At 42.3% G+C, this 22,115-nt stretch overlaps 1 protein-coding gene across 5 annotated transcripts in view; it reads right to left on the minus strand.

Moving 5' to 3' along the window:
- SMYD4 (SET and MYND domain containing 4) overlaps window positions 1-22,115 on the minus strand; it is a 35,263-nt gene that overhangs the window by 6,227 nt on the left and 6,921 nt on the right. For 4 of the 5 annotated variants that reach the window (XM_037069998.1, XM_037069996.1, XM_037069999.1 and 1 more), the window contains exons 4-5: window positions 14,487-14,576; window positions 11,841-13,005 (exon numbers count right to left, since the gene is read on the minus strand). In XM_037069998.1, the coding sequence (XP_036925893.1) occupies window positions 11,841-13,005; window positions 14,487-14,576 (1,255 nt within the window). Of the gene's footprint in view, window positions 1-11,840; window positions 13,006-14,486; window positions 14,577-16,773; window positions 16,790-22,115 lie in introns of those variants that run through there. The other variant, XM_037070001.1, reaches the window with a different exon arrangement.

The raw sequence follows: 22,115 nt of genomic DNA on the forward strand, positions 1-22,115 counted from the left end.
CAAGCAAGATGCAACCAACTGATGTTTTTCTCTCCCTCTTTCTCTCTCCCTTCTCCTCTTGCTAAATAAATACATAAAATCTTAAAAACAGAAAAAGAATAACAGCCTTAGAGCAAATGAAAACACTGTACCACTCAAGTTTTACTCCACTGCAACATTTCACTCCTCCAGAGGTTCCCGGACAGACAGCAAACCGCCACGGGTTTTTGCAGTAGCCAGACACACGGCAGGAACAGGCGCTGTACACAGACAAGCCGGGGCTTCCAGACAGGCTTAAACTGCGCTCAGTGGCATTAGTTGAAGAATGAGAAAACCGTATTTCCAACAAAACTGATTGAAATATAAAAGATATTAGTACTTAAAGGGAAACTTTCAGTTTTCTGGAAAACTAAAAAGCCATCAGATAATTGTGGTATCATTGTCCATGCCGGGAATCACAATACATCAATCTCCAAAGAAATCAAGTAGTCTAGGTACAAATGTAATGAATAAAGGAAATATCATGAACCACCGAGTGAAAATGTTCCAGAAAGGAGAACATGAAATATAGGAACAATGTTGTTTCTCTGCAGACCTTTCTATTATCTGTTGCTATGGAGGACAAGACTAGAGCAAGTAACAGTCTCGGAGAATTCAAATGATTCCATTTTAGTCAACAAGTCTACCAATTGTATTGAAATCTTTCATCAGAGCTTCTCCTGAATGCTTAACAGATTTTAGTTTCCCCTCTTCCCCCCTGTCCAATGTCGCCCTTCTGGTGCGCGTGCTAATGAGCAGTGAAAACGCTAAAAGGGAGGCGGCAGCAGGAAGGAGCGGTGCAGGGCAGGAACAGTCTGCGGTCTGAATAATCAGCCTCTGCATAATTAAGTCTTGACTTGCATTCCCAGCTACTGATAACTGGCAATCTATATTAGAACAGCTGCTGAGATTTTCCCAGAAAAAACGATCACAACACAGTAATGTCAGCTTCATAAATTATTTATAGGTTATCCTCTAACAGAAGCAGGCCCAGGAACTGAGTGGGGTGAGTATTTATGTCAGAGTTGAGTCTCTCTCTAATTATGTCTAAAAAATTAAGTATCGATTAAAAAATGTTCAATATTTTGCATTAGTCATCTATTAGTAGATAATAGAAAGTGAGAATATGTATGTACTTAATCAACCAAATTTAATGACATTTTGTGCATAAAAGAACAACAACAACAAAAAAAGGAGAGTGATTCTTTATTTTCCCGATGTGTATCTTGTTAATATCCCTAGTGCACTAAAAATGGGATTCAAGTAAAGAAAAAAAGATTCATTTACGATACTTACAGTATATACATATTCTGGTAGATATTTTATGAAACGAGAAATCTGTGTGTATATCAACTAGCCAAGGACCCAAACTGAAGGCAGATTCTGTGGCTGGTGAAGAGTGAAGGCAAAGGACAGTGAGCCGAGCCAGGCCCACAGAGGACCTCACGGAGCCTCGCTGTGACATGAGTTTAGCTGCATCGCCAAACGTGCTGTTCGCACGGGGATGGAGCCACACATACCAAGCTCTACCACATCACCATCGGTCAGTTCGCACCCTTACGTACCAAAGAGAGGTTTCTCATGAACTTTGATCAAATAGGCTTTATAATTAAGGTAAAAATATACATTTTTATAGCTCTTTGTCAAAGTCTATACTAGTTAACAGTCTAATCCTTAATCTTTCTGTGGTACTAATGAAACAGCTGCTAATGAAATTCAATGAGAACACTAACTTGGAAGGGGCTAGAACCCCAAAGAAATAATAAAAAGGGATATAAACAGATTAGAAATAAGAGCAGACTAGGTTTTAGAGGCTTCCGGCAAAGATGGGGGTGTAGGTAGATACACTTTGCCTCCTTGCACAACCAAAAGAAGGACAACGACAAATTTAAAAACAAAAACCAACACAACTGCCAGAAAATTGAGCTGTATGGAAGTCCAACAACCAAGGAGTGAAAGAAAAAACATTCATCCAGACCGGTAGAAGTGAAGGAGACAGGCAGCCGGGCGGAGAGGGCTCACAGCAAGGTGGTGGCTGGAGGTCCAGCAGCCCCACATTTGCGTGTAGTCAAACTGGGAGGAACCACTATGGGGCGAGATAAGACTGCGAAACCCAAGGGTCCAGTGTGGGGAAATAAAGCCTCAAAACCTCTATCTGTAAAAAATCTGTGGGAATAATGATGGTGGGAGAAATGCCCAGCTTCACAGCAGAGTGTGTTGGCGAGACCCACAGGGTCCTAAAATGCACACAAGCCCAACCACCCGGGAATCAGCGCCAGAAGGGCCCAATTTGCTTATGGGAAGTGGGGGAAGTGACTGAAAGCGGGCCAAGAGCTGAGCAAGCCTTTCTCCCACACAGACATAGCCACAACGCAGCAGCATGGGTTGCCTCGCCCTGGCAAATACCTAAGGCTCCACCCCTTACTATGGAATAGGTGTGCTGAAACAAAAAATATGGCCCAAATGAAAGAACAGATCAAAGCTCAAAAAACAGAACTAAGCAATGAAGAGACAGCCAACCTATCAGATGCAGAGTTTAAAACACTGGTAATCATGATGCTCACAGAAACGGTTGAGTATGGTCATAAAATAGAGGAAGAAATGAAGGCTATGCAAAATGAAATAAAGCTACATATACAGGAACCAACAGTGAAGGGAAGGAAACTGGGACTCAAATCAATGATTTGGATCTGAAGGAAGAAATAAACATTCTACCAGAACAAAATGAAGAAATAAGAATTCAAAAAAAATGAGAAGGGGCTGAGGAACCTCCAGGTCAACTTTAAACATTCCAATATCTGAATCATAGGGTGCCAGAAGGAGAAGAGAAGAGCAAGAAATGGAAAACTTTTTTGAAAAAAATAATGAAGGAGAACTTCCCCAATCTGGCAAAGGAATTAGACTTCCAGGAAGTCCAAGAAGCTCAGAGAGTCCCAAAGAAGTTGGACCCAAGAAGGAACACACCAAGGCACATCAGAATTACATTTCCCAAGATTAAAGAGAAGGAGAGAATCTTAAAAGTAACAAGAGAAAAGAAGACAGGCACCTAGAAAGGAGTGCCCATAGACTATCAGCTGATTTCTGAAAGAAACCTGCAGGCAAGAAGGGGCTAGAAAGAAGTATTCCAAGTCATGAAAAGCCAGGACCTACATCCAAGATTGCTCTGTCCAGCAAAGCTTTCATTTAGAATGGAAAGGCAGATAAAGTGCTTCTCAGATAAGGTCAAGTTAAAGGAGTTCATCATCACCAAGCCCTTATTATACGAAATGTTAAAAGGACTTATCTAAGAAAAAGAAGACGATCAAAAATATGAACAGTAAAATGACAACAAACTCACAAATACCAACAACTGAACCTGACCCCCCGCCCAAAACAGCCCTAGTTGATGTAGCTCAGTGAATTGAGTGCGGGTCTAAGAACAAAAGGGTCAAAAAGGTTCAATTTCCAGTCAGGGCACATGCCTGCAACCCAGGCCAGGTCCCCAGTACTGGGTTGGGAGAGGCAACCATACACTGATGTTTCTCTCCCTTTCTTTCTCCTTCCCTTCCCCTTTCTCTAAAAGTAAATAAATAAAATCTTTAAGAAAACAAACTAAGCAAACAACTAGACAGGAACAGAATCACAGAAATGGAGATCACATGGAGGGTTATCAGTGGAGAGGCGATGGGGGAGGGGGCGGGGTGTTGGAGGGGGATAAATGGGGGAAAGGTACAAGGAATAAGAAGCGTAAGTACAAAATAGACAGGGGGAAGTTGAGAATAGTATAGGAAATGGAGAAGCCAAAGAACTTATCACCCATGGACATGACCCATGGACATGAACTAAAGGGTGGGGGTAATACTGGTGGGAGCAGGGGGTGAAAGGTGGAGGGGAATAAAGGGGAGAAAAAAAATGGGACAACTGTAATAGCAGAGTCAATAAAATAAAAAACACACAAAAAAACAGAAAAAAGAAGAGCAGACTAAAAACATCTGATTGACTTTAAAGATGAAAGTGAACATTGCTGGTGGGGGGGGCATAGCTAGTACAGCTTTCCTGGAGGGCAATTTGGCGACATGTATCAAAAGCCTTAAAAATGTTGATATGAAAAGCATTTAAAGCCCTGGCTGGCCGTGGCTGGTGTAGCTCAGTGGATTGAGCGTGGGCCACAAACCAAAGGGTCACCGGTTTGATTCCCAGTCAGGGCACATACCTGGGTTGCAGGCTAAGTCCCCAGTGGGGGCCACTTGAGAGGCAACCACACATTGATGTTTCTTTCCCTCTCTTTCTCTTTTCCTTCCCCTCTCTCTAAAAATAAATAAAATATTTAAAAAATATTTAAATCATTTGAATTAATGTTATTATTTTTAAAACTAATTAAAATTACAAAAGGAATATATAGTACTCAGAAAAATGTTAAAAACTTAAAAGTTATAGAGAAAATAAAGTCAACTATAATCCTACCAGCCAGATATAACATTTTGGTACATTTCCTGGCAGTCTTCCTTTTAGCCTTACCTACGGGATTTTTAACATACTTGGCAACACGGTGCTACTTTTCACTTACTATATTATGGCCATTTCTTTACACCACCACCACCGTCATGATCACCATCATCATCAAGTATCCATACCAACAAAACTACTTTGCCAATCGATAGGCAAAAATTGTATCTTCTAATTACTAGAGAGAGGTTAGACAAGACCACATTTATTACTACTTTGATAAGTGCTTGCTTATGTATAGTTTTTTAAAAGATTTTATTCATTTATCTTTAGAGGGGAAGGGAAAGGAGAGAGGGAGAGAAACATCCATGTATGGTTGCCTCTCATGTGTCCCCTGCTGGGAACTGGCCTGCAACCCAGGCATGTGCCCTGACTGGGAATCAAACCGCGATCCTCTGGTTCTCAGGCCCATGCTCAAGCCACGGAGCTACACCAGCCAGGGCTGCTTATGCATAGTTTTAACAGCTCTATTGAGATATAATTTACCATAAGATTCACTCATTTTAAATGCACAAAGTTAATGATTTTTTTTGGAAACCTACACTTCCAAAAGTTGTGCAACCATTATCACAATTCAGTTTTAGAACATTTTCATCACTGCATATTATCAAAAGTTGATTTGAAGAGGTATATAGTTGCTTTCAATGTTCTCTCATTTTGTCATCACATTTTCATTTTTGATTATGGGTTTTTGGAGGTGAGGAGAGTAAAACAACAACTACTTCATTTGCTCACGTCGCTGTGCGCCAGCAACTCTTCCTGGCTCGGCTGAGCGCTATTTCTGGGGGCTTGCCTGGATTCCTCACATGACTGCACTCATCTGGCACATGGTCTTCTATTCCCCAAGGAGGCCGGCCTAGGCTTGTTCTCATGACTACATCAACATTTTAAGAAGGTGACAAAAGAAGCTGCAAGGTCTCTTAAGGCTTGGATTCAGAAGTCACATAAGGCCACTGACTTCTACTGTGTTCCATTGGTCAAAGCAAGCTGAGGGGCTGGCCCAGATTCCAGGGCAGGGGAAACACACAGCATGTCTTCATGGGAGAAGAAGCAATGTCAAATAGCAAAGGGACAAACATACGGGGATGGAAAAAATTGTTGGGATCATTTTTGTAAACAATCTTTCCCAGAGGCCTCTCTTCATCCATTTGAGAATGCTGAGACATGAAGAGTTCTAGTTCCCTGATCAAGTTCATCCCGAGTCCGTGGTGCATCCAGAATGGGAACTCAGGGCTGCTGCCTTCCAGTCCAAAGTTTTCATTCTCTCAAGGACCTCTTTTTTCACCTACATTCTCTATCTTCTTTAGTGATAAGTGATTTTTCTTTTTATTCTCGTTTGAGAGAGGGGACAGGAGGGAGAAAGAGGAAGAAAAACATTGATGTGCAAGAGATACCCTGATCAGTTGCCTCTCACACCCCCCCACCCCGGCCGGGGACCTAGCCTGCAACCCCGGCAAGCGCCCTGACCGGAAAGGCCCCACTTTTGGTTCGAAGACCAGCACTCAGTCCACTGAGCCACACCAAGCCAAGGTGTTGTTTCTGATGTTTGGTATTTAGGTTAAATCTGGCTATCTTTTAATTTCCTAAATTTGGAATCACATACTTTGGAAAGTCTCTCTCACCCCTTACTGAACTTTTCCTACATATTTTTTGGTTTAATTTAAAAATATCTAACTTTGTAATGATTTGAAGAATTTAATAGTATCATCTCAGAACCATACTGTTTTAATTACTGTAGCTCAATGTTGATATGAAATCTGATAGTACCAAGCCCCTTCAATAAAACAAAAAGGCTGTTCTCATCCACTTATTCAAGATGAACTTTAGTATAGTTGTCAAATTCCAAGGAAAATCTAATTGTGATTTCGTTTGAAATTGTATTAGACTGATTAGGTTAATGTGCAAAACTACTATTTTTATAATAGGCTTTTGTTTTGTTTTGTTTTACTCCTCAACCAAGGCCATGCTCATTGATTTTAGAGGAAGGGTAAGGGAGGGAGAGAAACATTGATGTGAGAGAAAAACATCAATCAGCTGCATCTAGTACGAGCCCTTAACAGGACTGAACCCTCAACCTAGTAATATGCCCTGACCAGGAATCAAACTCTTGACCTTTCTGTTTACAGGACCACACTCTAATCAACTAAGTCACATAGGCCAGGGCCATATTTACAGTTTGCATTTTTTCCATCTAAGCATGTTTCTGCATTTATCCAAGCCTTCTTTGACATCCCTCCATATTAAAATATTCTTGCATTTCTGGAAGAAACCCTACTTGGTCTTATTATTCCTTTAATAAACTGTTGGATGTGATATGGCAGTGATTTAGTCACAGTTTCTACATCTATATTTACAAGTGAGACTGGTCTATAATTTTTATTTTTAGCTTCGCAAAGTGAATGGGAAAGGGTTCTAGGTTCCCGTATGCCCTGACAGTTTATATTGTATAAAAACCATCTGTTCCTGCTCTGGCTATTGTAGCTCAGTAGATTGAGTGCAGGCCTGTAAACCAAAAGGTCACTGGTTCAATTCCCAGTCAGGGCACATGCCTGGGTTTCGGGCCAGGTCCCCAGTTGGGGATGTGCGAGGGGGCAGCCACACATTGGTGTTTCTCTCCTTCTCTTTCCCTTCCCCTTGCTCTAAAATAAATAAATAAATAAATATGTTTTTAAAAAAACAAAACCATCTGTTGAAAGACTTTTTCTTTTTTAAAATTTTTGTAAATGTGGCTAAGTACGTTCCTTAAAAGTTTTAAAGAACTTTTAAACGGAAAAGAGTGGGTCTGCTTTGTTTTCATGGAAATATTTTAGCAACTTTCAATTTCTTCTGCAATTGGATTTTTGAAGTATTTTCCTCCTGCGAAAATTCAGGCAATTTACATTTTTCTACCAAGTTGTCAACTTAATATTTTCAAATTTAATAGGTTAAAACTCTATTGAATACTTGCTTAAAATTTATAAGTAAACTTATATTATTGGATATACCCCCTCATTCTTCCTAATTTTGTAGAGTTTTCTTTTCCTGGATTTCTTAATTAGATTTGCCGAATCTTCATCTATGTCAGGAATCTATAAACTGCAGTCTGCTGGCCAAATCCTGCCTGCTGCCTGTTTTTGTATAGATAGGGTCTAAGATTGGTGTTTACATTTTAAGTGGTGAAAAAAATGAAAATAATTCTCATGACATGAAAACTTTTTTTTAGATTCTCATTCCAGTATCCACAATAAAGTTTTATGGGAATCCGGCCACGGTCATTCATCCGTGTTCAAGCCACAGTGGCAGGTAAGTAGTTGCCAAAGAGACCATCTGGCCTGCAAAGCCCAAAATATTTACTATCTAGCCCTTCACAGAGAAAGTGCACCAAATCCCTGGTCTATAGGACCAAGTTTTTTTTTGGGGGGGGTTTCTAACATTTTTTAAAACTTTTTTTAGGACACAAGTTTTGATAGCTGTATCTAAGTCCCCTGGATTATTACGCTGTCTTGGTTTCTAGATTATTTTTAATATTGTTGATCAAAGTCAGAGTGGTATATCAGAGTTTCTCACAATTATGGAATTTTGCCAGTTTCTTCTTGTATACTTAACTATTTTTGTTTTATATACACAATCCCTCTATTTCTGAGAGCTTAAGGTTGATGATATATTTCAGTGTGGAGAGTTTTTTTTTTTTAAAGATTTTATTTACTTATTTATCTTTAGAGGGGAAGGAAAGGGAGAGAAACATCAATGTATGGTTGCCTTTCATGCATCCCCTGCTGGGAGTTGGCCTGCAGGGAACCAGTCTGCAACCCAGGCATGTGCCCTGACTGGGAATCGAACCGTGATCCTCTGGTTCACAGGCCCGCGCTCAATCCACTGAGCTACACCAGCCAGGGCTTCAGTATGGAGAGTTTTATAAAGATAAAATGCCTTCTTTATTTGCCTAGATATCTTACCTTCAGTTCTACTGTTTTATACTGAAGGGGAGCAGAGTCTGTCACCCCAAAATATGCCTAAAGGGAGTTTAGACAGAGGATCGGCTCCAGGGAGTTATCACAGATAACTGCAGATTGATATGAACTAGTATGTGACAGAGCGGAACCCAGCAAGGCCCATTTGTTCAAAGTCTTCTGTGTCTCATTGTTTTTTTTTTGTTGTTGTTGTTTTTTTAAGATTTTATTCATTCACTTTTAGAGAGGGGAAAGGAGGGAGAAAGAGAGGGAGAAAAACATCAATGTGTGGTTGCCTCTTGTGGGCCGCCACTGGGGACCTGGCCTGCAATCCACGTGTGTGCCCTGATTGAGATTTGAATCAGCGACCCTTGGGTTCACAGCTTGCACTCAGTCCACTGAGCCACACCAGCCAGGGCTATGTCCCATTGCTAAAGATGGCCCAGCAAACATTTATTTACCAAACATTGGCTTTTCCATCTCCATGTCCTCCCTGCCCAAACCACAAGCCCCTCCTTCTCCTTAGCTCCAGAATGGCAAATGAGCCTCAACTGCCCAATGGGTCCCCCTCGGGTCTCATATTCCTCTGGCACCCCGCATATGCATCCACAGCAAATTTCAGACATTTTCTCCTGTTAATCTGTCTCATGTTAATTTGACTATTAGCCTAGTCAGAAGAACTTAGAAAAGGCGGAGGAAGTTACTGTAATGACCCTCACATACTAATACCCCAAGTAGCCCGTGATTCTGGACAAGTCTTTCCCCAAACTGTTTTTATTTATTTATTTATTTAGTTAGTTAGTTAGTTAGTTAGTTTTAGAGAGGGGAAGGGAAGGAGAAAGAGTGGGAGAGAAACATCAATGTGTGGTTGCCTCTCATGTGTCACCTACTGGGGACCTGGCCTGCAACCCAGGCATGTGCCCTGACTGGGAATCGAACCAGCAACCCTTTGCTTCACAGGCCCGTGCTCAATCCACTGAGCTACACCAGCCAGGGCCAAAAACTGTTATTTTGTTATAGGTTTCACTTTTGTAAACAGAACTGATCTTAATTTTTCAACCCATTCTGGAAGGTCATTTAATAGAGTGTAGCCCATTTATATTTACTACTGTAGATTCATTTTTATCATCTATCTTTTACTTTGTGAATTGTTTTTAAAAATGTATTTTTTTAGACTGATGGGAAAAGTATACAACTCATTTTACATTTCCTAGAATAATGTTACCACTATATGAATTTTTAATTTAAAAAATACAGAAATGTTCAAAGCAGAAAGTAGCAAATCACCCATATTTCCACTTTCAGAATTAATCACTGTTAATTAAGATTTTGGTATTTTGCGCTGGCTGGTGTGGCTCAGTGGATTGAGCGCCAGTCTGTTAAGCAGAGGGTTACCAGTTCGATCCCCAGTCAGGGCACATGCCTGGGTTGTGGGCCAGGTCCCCAGTAGGGGGTGTGTGAGAGGCAACCACACATGGATGTTTCTCTCCCTCTCTTTCTTCCTTCCCCTCTCTCTGAAAATAAATAAATAATCAATAAAAAAAGATTTTGGTATTTTTGCTTCCAGTATTTTTCTATGAATATATATTTAAAACATCATATAAATAAGAATAAATTATGCATAACATATTAGACTCTTATACATGAAGCCAGAGTCTCCAATCCTCTGTCCATCACCCCAGTATGGGGTAGCCAGTATTATGCTATGTACCTATTTCTCTAGTCCTTATTACCCGTAGCAAATACAGGTATTCCCAGCTATATACATACTCTTACCATCCCAAAATTTCCTCTATACAACTTGTGAAAATTTTCACACCAAACTTGCTACGCAAAGAAAAAGTTGAGTGTAGTGAAATGTCACACACATTAAGCAAAAGCGTTGTTTTGACTGTAAGTGGTGGCCAGTGGCGGAAAGCAGACGGAAAACACCTTCTTTTGTTCACGTGGCTCTGTCATTCTGTCTCAGGGATTCAACCAGAATTAAGGGTCACCACTATTGTTTACCTAGACAACAGTGCCCATAGGTTTCAGAGTTTCTGAAACTTGTATCTTTTTTCTATGTTTTATTAAGTAGTTTTGAGGCTAGACAAAATGGAATCAAGAGTTGGTTACTTTCTGCCATTATAATCTGGAAGCCCATATCTATTTTATATATTCAGAAAAACAAAACAAAATGAAAACCATATTTTTTAAAATGCCAGTGAATGTACTCAAAGGGAAACATAATTCTGGGAAAACACTCAACAGATGCATTTTGGAAGGCAGCAACGGCTCAAAGAAGCAAAAGAAGGCAGAGAATAAAACAGAGTAGCCTGCAGCGCGATTTTGCAGTGCCCTGGGAGGAAGCTGGTGCTATTACTGGATGTCCAGGTGCCACAGGACAGGGAAGGGTCTCCTCCTAAGACACCTCTAGTGAAAAACCTGTATACCATGTAACCTGACAGCTGAATTAAAATTAAAGATAAAAATCTATGAACAAAGGGTTGACACAATTCTACATTACCTAATATGAGACATCAAAGAGCTCCGCCTATTCAGCTTAACCAAGCCACGTTTAACATTAATCTGTCTGTAAGTTGGATAATAACTAGTTTTCCTCTCAACAGTTAATCAGAAAATTCAGGAAAATATAATGAACTGATTGAACAGAAAGACATTATCTGCTAAAATGGAGATTGTACGATAGAGACATTGCAAATACCATTCCTTTTCTAATAATAGGTCTGTTGTCATTCCTATTAGAGATGTCACTCGTGACGCTGGGCACATCCAACCTCCCTATCTACCTGAAGCAGCCTTATCTGCAGTGTAAGAAAAGCAGGGCCAGTCTGGTCTGTGCCTAGAAGGGGCCCCAGATTGTTAGCCACCTCACTGGCACCCAGCCCAGACACAGGCTGGCTAATAGCTTACGTCAGCCTTGCGTGCAAAGCTGTGCTTGGCCAGATTCCTCTGTTGGTTTAAACAGGAGAATGAGGAAAACGTGTCAACTGGAAAGAGAAGCGACAGAGTAGACAGAGTACCCGAGTCACACAGGTGGGTGAAGATTCAGATAACTATAGATTTCTGCAGTCTTGTTTAACTACTGTTTCAGTTTTCCTTCACAATAAAAAATTAACAGGGTGTTAGGGGCTTAACTTTAAAGAATTTTTACAAACAAACATATCATCTTCACAACTCCGAAAAGTTAGGGGATTAAATTACCCACTTTAAAGATGAGTAAACTGAGGTTGAGTGGGATCAACTGATTTGTGAGGATCACATAGCTTCTCAATGGCATAATCATGATAATACAAGACAACCGTATTTCCCCATGAAACCACCTGGTCTGTTTCTTTATGGTTCTTTCTCCCCAAACATTAGCTACACCAAGAACAACACTGTAAGGCAGAAAAGTTTCCCTCTCACCTGTCTGCTGCATGGTAGTTATTGCCTGAGCATTACACTGTAGCTGTAACATATGTCTCAGCATGGCCGCTCCCCAAACAGGCAACTCTTGGCACATGGTGGGAACCACTGCTGCTTTTGGCTGAGAGGGTTTCAGACTTGTCATGCGGGTCTGTAAATTGGGGGCTTCCAGCTGTCTGCACAGTGCAGAGACACTTAGAGCGCAGAGGAATTTGCGTTCTGGGCTATGATGTTTAGTATGGGGCAAAAGGCTAAAGACAGCATTATAATTATGTTCGTACTTCCCATTAATGTCACATCCAGGAATTGGGGGCTCAGGTGTTTTGCCAGTTCTCTCACTCTCCCCTCCCAAGTCATAACTGAGTGTTTGCACCAGATTCTTGCTTTCAGGGAAACTGATGTCCTTGTTACCAATCTCATCACGAAGTATCCTCATGACTTTGCCGACATCCTCAGATCTGGCTAAAAGAGTTGACCTCAGGGCAATGTGGCAAAAGACCCCCAGTGTGAGAAGCAGCCCCCCTAGAGAACACTCTGTACTATGGTAGAGATCCCAGGCCTGCTGCATACACTCTTGACTGCAATACTTGGCATAGCTGCATCCGTCACAGGGAACCGTGGCCAAAGTGTACTTCAAACACCGGTGACAGTAGAGATCCCCAATGGCAACTCTGGTATCCCACTTGCTTTCCAGGCCATAACGTAGTGGTAGCAATTCTCCTGGGTTAAGGACACTCACAAAAGCATCCTCCTTCACCAGGAGCTCTCCTGGGAGAATATCTTTTGTGGCGATTAGGTAGCGGCCTTTTAAAGGGTCTGTGCATAAGCTCACAGATGATGATGCACTGGATATTTGTTCATTTTCTTCCCTTAGGTTCATATCCTCAAGGGCATTGGTTAGAGCAGCTGGGAAGGTTTCTGTGAGATGCTCCTTTTCGTGTACCTTCATTTTCAGACGATCGAGGGTTCTCTGCAAAATGTCAAAATGGGAAGCTGCTAGGGTTTGTTTGGCAGCAAAGTTACTTTCAAGATCACTGATGACCTGGCTTGCCTCCTGCAGTCTCCCCAGATTCACCAGACACTCTGCCCTCCGTAACATCACCTTGGGTTGCAGCTTTTCCGGATACCCATGCATCTGGGCTCTGATGATGTCTTTCAGACATGCCTGAAAACAGAAAGGAAATCCCCAAATGATCCTTGGTCCCCACTCTTTAATATCCACTGAAAGTCTGAACAAAAATCTAAATCTAAATCCTTTAGGAAGGTTAAAGATTATTGAAAATGGAGCAACCACAACCATATACTTATTTTACAAAATCACATTCTACTGTGCGATCTTTTTTTGGTCCTCACCCGAGGGTATGTTTATTGCTTTTAGAGAGAGAGGAAGAGAGAGAATGAGGGAAACACTGATGTGAGAGAGAAGCATCAATTGGTTGCCTCCTGTACGTGTCCAAATTGGGGATCAAACCTGTTCCTTTTGGTGTACGAGACAAGACTTCCACCAACTAAGCCACCTGCCAGGGCTACCGTGAGATCTTTTAATAAAGTGATTAGAAATCCATGATAAAGAGATTATATTTAACTATCTTATTAAATATTTCTGTTTTTAAGGAAAATAGTCTTACAGATAGAAGAATTATAGCATGGTGACTAGGAGGGCAGGACCTGCATTCCAAGACCGACTCTGCCTCTTCCTGCCAGTATGACCTGCTGCAAGCGACTTACCTTTCTCATCTGAAAGACAGGGGTAATAACATCTTTCTCATAGGCTCATGGGGGAGAGATAAGGATGAAAATAAGGTCATGTAACTAAAGGGCTGAAAGGAGTGGCTGGAACACAGCAGGTGCTCAACACTTGGCAGTCATTATTATAAGAAGGGAAATAGAAATAACCAATACAGGAAAGTTATAAAGGGTCAAACGTTCCCCAGGTTTCCCAATCATTGCTTCAGGAGTCCAGGACTTTCTTGCTTAGGACCTGAAGTTAGAGCCCTATTCTTCTTTTTCAGTCCATAGGGCAGTAAGTGTGATTAGTGAAATACTGTAGTTCTTACCCCTAGGCATAATTTAAGCTTCTGTGGGATTCTGAAACTGCTGCAGCACAAGGGCACCTCAGCGCTCATCCCTGGAACTCAGGCAGGGAAGGAGAAGGAGGCCACTCCTCCAAAGCCCACCCCTCACACGCACACACAGGTGTTTCGGTGCTGCTTTTAGTTTCCCCCTCAAAATGCATTTTGAGGGTGAGCTGTATTATTGCAGGGATCATCTTGAACACGCTCTACTTATGTAAAGAGCAAATGAACAAGTAAAGAGTTTGCAAACACTTGGGACCTGAAGTATTATTAGCAACTTACCTCACAGCTGATCTTGACACAGAACTGCTGACTGGCAGGGTAAAATCCAGCGCCCTGCGGAATGTGCCTTGACGCTCTTACCCACCACCACCACCCCACACAGTCACCTCTGGGAGGTAAAATGAATCAGGAGAAGGAACAAGTCTGGGAGGATGTCAGTTTTCTTCCAAATCAGCCTGCAGCAGGGCTCAATCCTAGCGCTCTGAGGCAGAAGCAGAGACGAAGGTCTAGTCCTTCGGCAAACCCTTCCCAGGCCTTCTCCCATCACGCCAGGCATCCTGATACTCACTTCGTACCGACCCAGGTGGAAGAGGGCTGCAGAGCGATTGGCGTAACACAATGAAATATCTTCAGTGTTTGGTGCTGAATGTGATACCCCCTGTAAAACAACGAACCAGTTACGGGCATAAATGGAGGCTGGCATCTTTAAAGTAGGTTTTCAGATAATAGGGGCTCTGCTATCTGAATTAGGAAATTTAATTTCCTAGTGAAATTTCCTAATGCTGGATTTCTCTGTGCTTCACCTGCTTCAGCTTCATTTTAAACTGCCTTACACCAAAGCTGTGAAGATCAAGTGCAGTCATAAATATTCAAAGCTCTTTAAAGATAACAGCATCATACTCTGGTTTCTCTTCAGATCGCATAAATCTTTCACCTTTTACTAAAGGTAACAGCATCAGACTTGGCTCCAGCCACCACCAACACGAAAGGCAAGTGAAATGGAGGAGCATGATCTTGCACATAACGAAGGGTGACCGGCACAAACAAACTCACAAAAGAAGAAAAACTAACAATATAAGGAAAACAAATGGTTAATTCATATGTAGATAGCCAAATATGTGAAAACAGCTACTTTTTTCCTACACAAGCATGAATGACAATCATAAAGGTGGTCTCTCAAGTCGCTGGAGAAAAGGTGGAGATTATGCAATGAAAGTATTGGGAAAAACAGGTAGCCACTGAGGAAAAATAAAATTGGTTCTCTCTATATGATAAAACTTTCATTGGGATAAATTCCAAATGAATCAAAATCTTAATGTAAAAAGATGGAAGTATAAGAGCACTAGAAGGATAGAAACAGTCTAACGTGCTGTTGGTGTGAAAAATACCTTTCTAATCACAACACAAAACCCAGAAGTCATAGAAGGTTACTAAATTTGACCACATAAAAATAACAAATTTCTCTCCAGCAAAAACCAATAAAAGCAATCTCACAAGACAAACACTGAACTGGAAAAACATCCATAACTCGTATTACAAGTAAAAGGCTCATTTCTTTACTTTATGAACAATTCTTACAGATCGATAAGATGACAACCAATAATTCAATTGAAAAATAAACAAATGATGAACAGTTCTAATGGGAAAGATAAATGACTCTTAAACATATGAAAAAATGCTCAACCTCATTCACAATCAGCAAAATACAAATTAAATTACTATAAAACACTTTATTGAGATTCATTTCTTACCTATCAGTTTGACAAAATAAATAAATAAAATTGATAGCACACGGAGGTGGCAAAGGAGTGGGACAACGGCTACTCTCACATGCTGCGAGTGCGGGGTAAACTGGACTCATAATTATGGAGAGCAGTTTAGCAATATATATACACATACATTTCTCCATTTACCCAGCAATTTCTCTTCTAGGAATTTACCCTACAGATATAATCATTTATCCTACAGATATGTGCAAAATAACATACATGCAAAGTTCTGCTTCTCAGAATTGTTTGAAATAGCAAAAGATAGTAAACAACAAATATTCATCAATAGGGCACTAATTAATTGTAAAAATGATCTTAAGATATTAAGTGAAAAAAGTGCAGTGCTAGAGAGTGTATATGGAATGTTATTTATATAGAAAGAAAGTGTGAGGGAGTGGGAGAGTATTTGCACTTATCTATAGATGGCGAAGGATCTCTAGAAAGGCACGCTTAACAGTGTATCTCCTGGGCGGGGGAAACGAGGGGGCTGGCGGACGGAGGAAGCAGGCTGTGCTGTGTAAGCTTGTAACTTTTTGAATTCTAACTACATAAACACATTTCCTATTCAAAATAAATAAATAAATGAATAAGATAATAACAGTACCATAATAACCAGTATTGCTTGGGAGAGAGGGAGATGCACATTCCCTTACTCTGCTAAAAGGGGGGTTAACCAGACTTTTCCTAATAAACAATTCGGCATCAAGTACCAAAGGCCTTAAAAACACATACTCAATAGACCCAGCACTTGCCCTTCTAGGAATTTAATCCTAAGGAAATAAGCAGATGTGAACAAATATTTGCACAGAAAAATGCTCCTTGCAGCTTTACAATACCAAGAAAATCTGCCAACATTAGATGTTAAATCAAGTATAGTTTTCTGTAATGGAACACTAAGCCAGCTGTAAAAAATCATGTTCTAGTGGAAAATTTAATAACATGAGAAAAGGGTCACAATAAATTGCTGAGGGAAAAAAGCAGGTTGCAAAAACAGTAAGTACAGCATTATCTCAATTTTGTAAAAGAAAAACATATTTTCCGAGGGAAAAGTGGCTGAGTGGATACAAGTAACAGTGTTAACAGCACCTGTCATGGGCTGCGGAACTTCTTTCATTCTTCATGCTTCTCTATCTTTTCCAAGTGAATATCTATTGCATTTGCAATCAGACAAAAACAAATATTATTTTTTTAGATTTTATTTATTTATTTTTAGAGGGGAAAGGAAGGAGAGGGAGAGAAATATCAACGTATGGTTGCCTCTGGTGTGTCACCTGCCAGGAACTGGCCTGCAACCCAGGCAAGTGCCCTGACTGGGAATCGAACCTCGATCGTGTGGTTCGCAGGCCCACACTCAATCCACTGAGCTACACCAGCCAGGGCAATATTATTATAAAAAAAAAAGAAAACTGCGTTATAAAATTTGCAAAGTACCACAATCACCAAAATACTGGCTTCACGAAACAGTATTCCCAGACCAGGGGTGTCCAAAGTAGCCCAGGATAGCCATGAATGCAGCCCAACACAAAATCATAAATTTATTTAAAAACTTTCTTTTGCTCATTAGTTTTCCTCAGTGTTTGCGTATTTAGTGTGTGGCCTGAGGCAACTTTTCTTCTTCCAGTGTGGTCCAGAGACACCAACAGTCTGGCCACCCCTGTGGGACAGTCAGTTGGCACGCCAGGGAGCTGCCCCCAACGGCTGAGATGGCAGCAGGGCGGGTTCTCACACTGAGCTCGCCAAAGCCAGAAGGAGGAATGGCCAGGGCTCCCAAGTGCACCAAAAGCTAGCAAGATAATAGGATAGAAAAAGAAGCCCTCCCCCTCCCTATCCGTTTAAGAACTGTGGGCTTGAGCAGGAAGGAGAGATGGTCCCTGGGACAGGAGTCCACCATTCTCGCAGGTTGTGTGGCATCTGAATGAAACCTCTTTCCTTTTGCCCGAGCATCTCACAAGTCTGGTTCTTGTTGCGGCAGGCAGCCAAACCTCCATCCTTTCAGTTACGGTTTTCAGTGACTCTGGCGGGAGAGCATGGACCTTGGTAAGTCCCGGAGGGCCCAGGCTGGGGTCCCGCTGCCTATGGCAGGCCAACCCCGGGGAAGCAGACCTCTGGGAATTTCCCAGAAGCTGCCAAGAGCTTCCCTCAGAGAATTTCCCTGCACACCTTCTCAAGGCATCGGCCAGCTGAAACACTTCTCTGGCGAAAGGAAACAGGTTCTGGGGGAGCAGATGGACTCCAAAACTGCGTAACTCAAACTGGCATGCCCACCAGGGGTCCTCTACCCTGACACTTGAGCTTTGTGTCACTTGGACTATATGCCACTCTGGCTTTGTGTCAGTTAGGCTTAGTGCCACTAAGGTCCAGTTACGACCACTTGCAGATGACAGGAGGTAAGATGCTAAGGCTTGCTTTCGAGTGTTCATTTGGAATAATGAAATTATGAATGCAAGTTTCGTTTCTACGTTCCCACTTTGTCTGGGGTCTTGTTGTGGTTGTGGTTTTAGGTTTGTACATTTGTGCCATCAGGGGCTGCTCTGTTTTGACTCCTACGGGGAGCCTACTGGGCTGAATTGTAACAGATTGGTCCACGTACAGCTATGATCCAATGACTAAGAAAGAATTAGTTTTGTATTGTAACACTGTCTGGCCTATGTGTACTCTAGACCAGGGGTCCCCAACCACCCTCCCAGGTAGTAAGACACGGGAAGAAAAGGAAAATGAAGAGATGAGTCTCCTTAATGCCACGAACCCAGGAAATGCAGGATTAACCCCAGGACTCTTTCCCTCACTGCTAGGTACCCATGAAATGGAGCCCAGAGGGGAGAAAGCCCCAGCCCTTTACGGTGAAGGAATGATCTCCCCCTAGGAGACCTGGCAGGGTTCCCAATTTGGCCAGGGAGCATCTCTATCCCTTTGCGCAATACTCTATAGATGGAATAAATCAGGAAGGCCAGCCCACTGGCTACTTTTGGGCCCATACCCCATTTTCTACCTCCGATTTACTGAATTAGAGTTCCATCCCCACATATAGGGAGGATTCTTAGAAAACGGCAGAAAATCTTACCACCTCCATTTTTGCCACTCACCATCCACACTGGGCAGATGTGCAGCTCCCCTTAAAGCCCTGCTAACAGCAGATGAAGGGTGGCTAGTTATAAATAAGCTAATGAAGAGGCTCGGTACCTCCATCAAGAGATTCCAACAGGACACCAACCTGGCTGGGGCAACTCCCTCAACAAAGCACAACCGGGACGCGAACAGCAGGAACCTAGTCTTTCTAGAATATTACAAAAGGTGCATATTGGAAGGGCTTGAGTTCTGGGAGAAAGGACTGACCAGAATTCAAAAAGAAAAATAAAAAGGATAGAAACCCTCATGGAGAAATGTTAGAAAGGAATGACGAACCTGAGGGTGAACAATGAGGCCCAGGGGCTCCCACAGACATCTCCCGACCTCTCACTATTTCCCCACATGAGTCCCAGGTACAACAGACAGTGGGGAACAAACTAATCGACTTTCTCATACATACAGGAGCTGATACTCAGGGCTAAATACAAAACTAAGAAAGGTTCAGCTGCAGTGATGGTTCCTGGAGTGACCAGACAGCTACAAAAATAGGTGTTCCTTCAACATCTAGAATGCCAGCTTGGGGATCAAAAACGTACACACAGTTTTCTCTACACGCCAGGCTGCCCCACTCCACGGATGGGCTGAGATTTACTTTGTAAACTGCATGCACAAATAACTTTTTCCTCTGAGAAGCAACGATTACGTGTATCAGTCCTGCTGGAACACGCTCTCTAGCTCCAGATGCTCCTGACTTGCTCAGAAGAACTCGGAGGTAAACTCTTCCCACCTGAGATTTACGAGCAGGTCAATCTATGAGCCATTTGGGCTGATGGAACCTCTATAGGGCAGTTAACATGCAACCCATAAAAATTAACCTAAAAAGAAGGGGTGTGGATCCCACAGAAAAAACAGTGACCTCCTTAGAAAGGAAGCTCCATAGGGAATTCAACCACTATTGCAGACATTCTTACGATCAGGATTAATTCAGCCATGCCACTCTCCCTGTAACACCCCTATTTTGCCAGTCCAAAAACCTCACTCTCATAAATATTGATTTCTACAGGATCTTACTTAGGGCCACAAATGAAAAAAAAATGAGCCACACAATAAAAAAGATTCTGGCAAAAATATGCCAGAAAACACACTGGAAATGGTACTGGGCACTCCCTATCGCCTTGCTCCAGACTAGGGTAGTGCCCTGAAGTGGGCTTAAATTAAACCCTTTTCAAATAATTTATGAGACCCTTCAAAGTTTCCATTTTAGGAATACCTCCTTTACATTTAGAGCATGAATAAAAAATACGTACAACTTCTAGGGCAAACACTAACAATTTTGCACAAGTTTGCTTACCGCAGGTCCATCTACCCATCTGATGAGCCCTTACACCTGTTCCAGCCCGGAGAGCAAGTCTTACTAAGCCCCGGGAGACTCAAGATCCTGAACAGCATTTAGCCGAGTAGTGGACTGGTTCCCATGACATCCCGCTGACAACACGCTCCTCCCTAAACCTCACAGGAATCAAGCCTTTCATCCACCACACACAGACAAAGTGGGCACTGCCGAGGAGGACTCAGACCTTGCTGCTGCTATTGATACTGCAAGGGAAAGCTGGACCTGCACTCCTGAAGGACACTTAAAGTTCCTCTTTGGGAAAGGGACAGCACCTCCCAAAGCGAAGCTCAATGTTACTTTTTATTTTATTCTGCATTTCCCAGACACTGGCTTCCTCAGCAAATTTATGCCGCTGCTGGGTGTGCCCCACAAAGCCCTGCTACGGATTAGATTGTGGGGATCCTTTCATCTCTCCAGATTCTGATTTCACTACAATTCCCCTGCACTATTAGGTTACTCCTCACCAAACACTTGATTGTCTGCACATTAGGGTTCACTTTGAAATTTTTTAATTCTTTATTTTAGAAAGGGGAAGGGAGGGAGAAAGAGAGATGCATTGACTGGGTACCTTCTGCACATACCCCAACCGGGGATGGAGCCCACAACCCAGGTATGTGCCCTAACCAGAATCACACTGGTGACCTTTCAGTTTGCGGGACAACACCGGCTGGGGCGTGTCTCGCTGTGGAAGCCCTCTGCAACACTGTCTCACTGAAATATGGAGCAGTCTATCAGCTGTGCTTGCTCCAGGTGCCATCCTCTAGATACCACGCATGATGCCTTCTGAAGATGGAAATCCTTTCCCATGTAAAAACTTCCCCCCTATTCCTGATCCCCCTCTTCCTTTAGTAGACATGAAGAATCTCTGGGCTGTAGGATAGGTGAGACAACATCCTGACACAGCAGGAAGAAACTACAGAAGACGAGGCCTTCATCCACTTACCCTTGTAAGATTACAAGTGTCCAGAGTTTGGATGGGGTCATTGTTACTGTAGACAGTCAGTCAGAGTGCCGGCAAATCTCTCCCACTGGCCAAGATGGCACTGGGGGAGGTTCTTTCACTGAGTGTCCTATAAACTAGAAATATGAATGGATAGGGCCCGAGCATGCCAAAGGCTAGAAAAATGAATGGACAGGGCCCCGAGTGCACCAAAAGCTAGCAAGATAATTGGATAGAAAAAGAAGCTCTCCCTTTCCTATCCCTATAAGAACTGTGGGGCCTGGCTGATGTGGCTCAGTGGATTGAGCGCAGGCCTGTGAAGCATAAGGGTTACCAGTTCGATTCCCAGTAGGGGCACATGCCTGGGTTGTGGGCCAGGTCCCCAGTAGGGGGTGTGCAAGAGGCAACCGCACATTGATGTTTCTCTCCCTCTCTTTCTCCTTCCCTTCCCCTCTGTCTAAAAATGAATAAATAAAACCTTAAAGAAAAAAAGAAAGAAGAACTGTGGGCTTCAGCAGGAAGAGGAGGTGGTCTTTGGGACAGGAGTCCACCATTCTCCCAGGTTGTGTGGCACCTGAATAAAACCTCTCTCCTTTGGCCCTAGCATCTGCCTCATGAGCCTGGCTTTTGCTGTGGCAGGCAGCCAAAGCTAAGTCTATCTGGTTACAACAGGAAGGCTCGTCTCCCTCCACAGGCAGAGCAAAGCTTAATTTTCTGTCTGATTTTACTTGTTTTTCTTGAACAACTTCCCCTGTGATCACATTTATGATACACACTCATAAAGTGAAAGAGATTAGCTCTGGAGATAAACTAAGCCATTTATCAGTGGATCATTACATCTAATGGATTTTAATTCTTCAGCAATAACTAATACATTATTCAGCTAAATACAAGCAGGGCTTTTCATGTTTTATACAAGCTGCTATTGTAGGTCTGATAGTTTTGGGAAAAATAATTCCAAACTTTATCATAAGCCTGTTAAAGAGTCACAGTAGGGGCCCTGGCTGGTGTGGCTCAGTGGATTGAGCA

The sequence above is a fragment of the Sturnira hondurensis genome, unplaced genomic scaffold, assembly GCF_014824575.4.
Source record: "Sturnira hondurensis isolate 20B ecotype Veracruz unplaced genomic scaffold, ASM1482457v3 Scaffold0018728, whole genome shotgun sequence".
In the NCBI taxonomy this organism is placed as follows: domain Eukaryota; kingdom Metazoa; phylum Chordata; class Mammalia; order Chiroptera; family Phyllostomidae; genus Sturnira; species Sturnira hondurensis.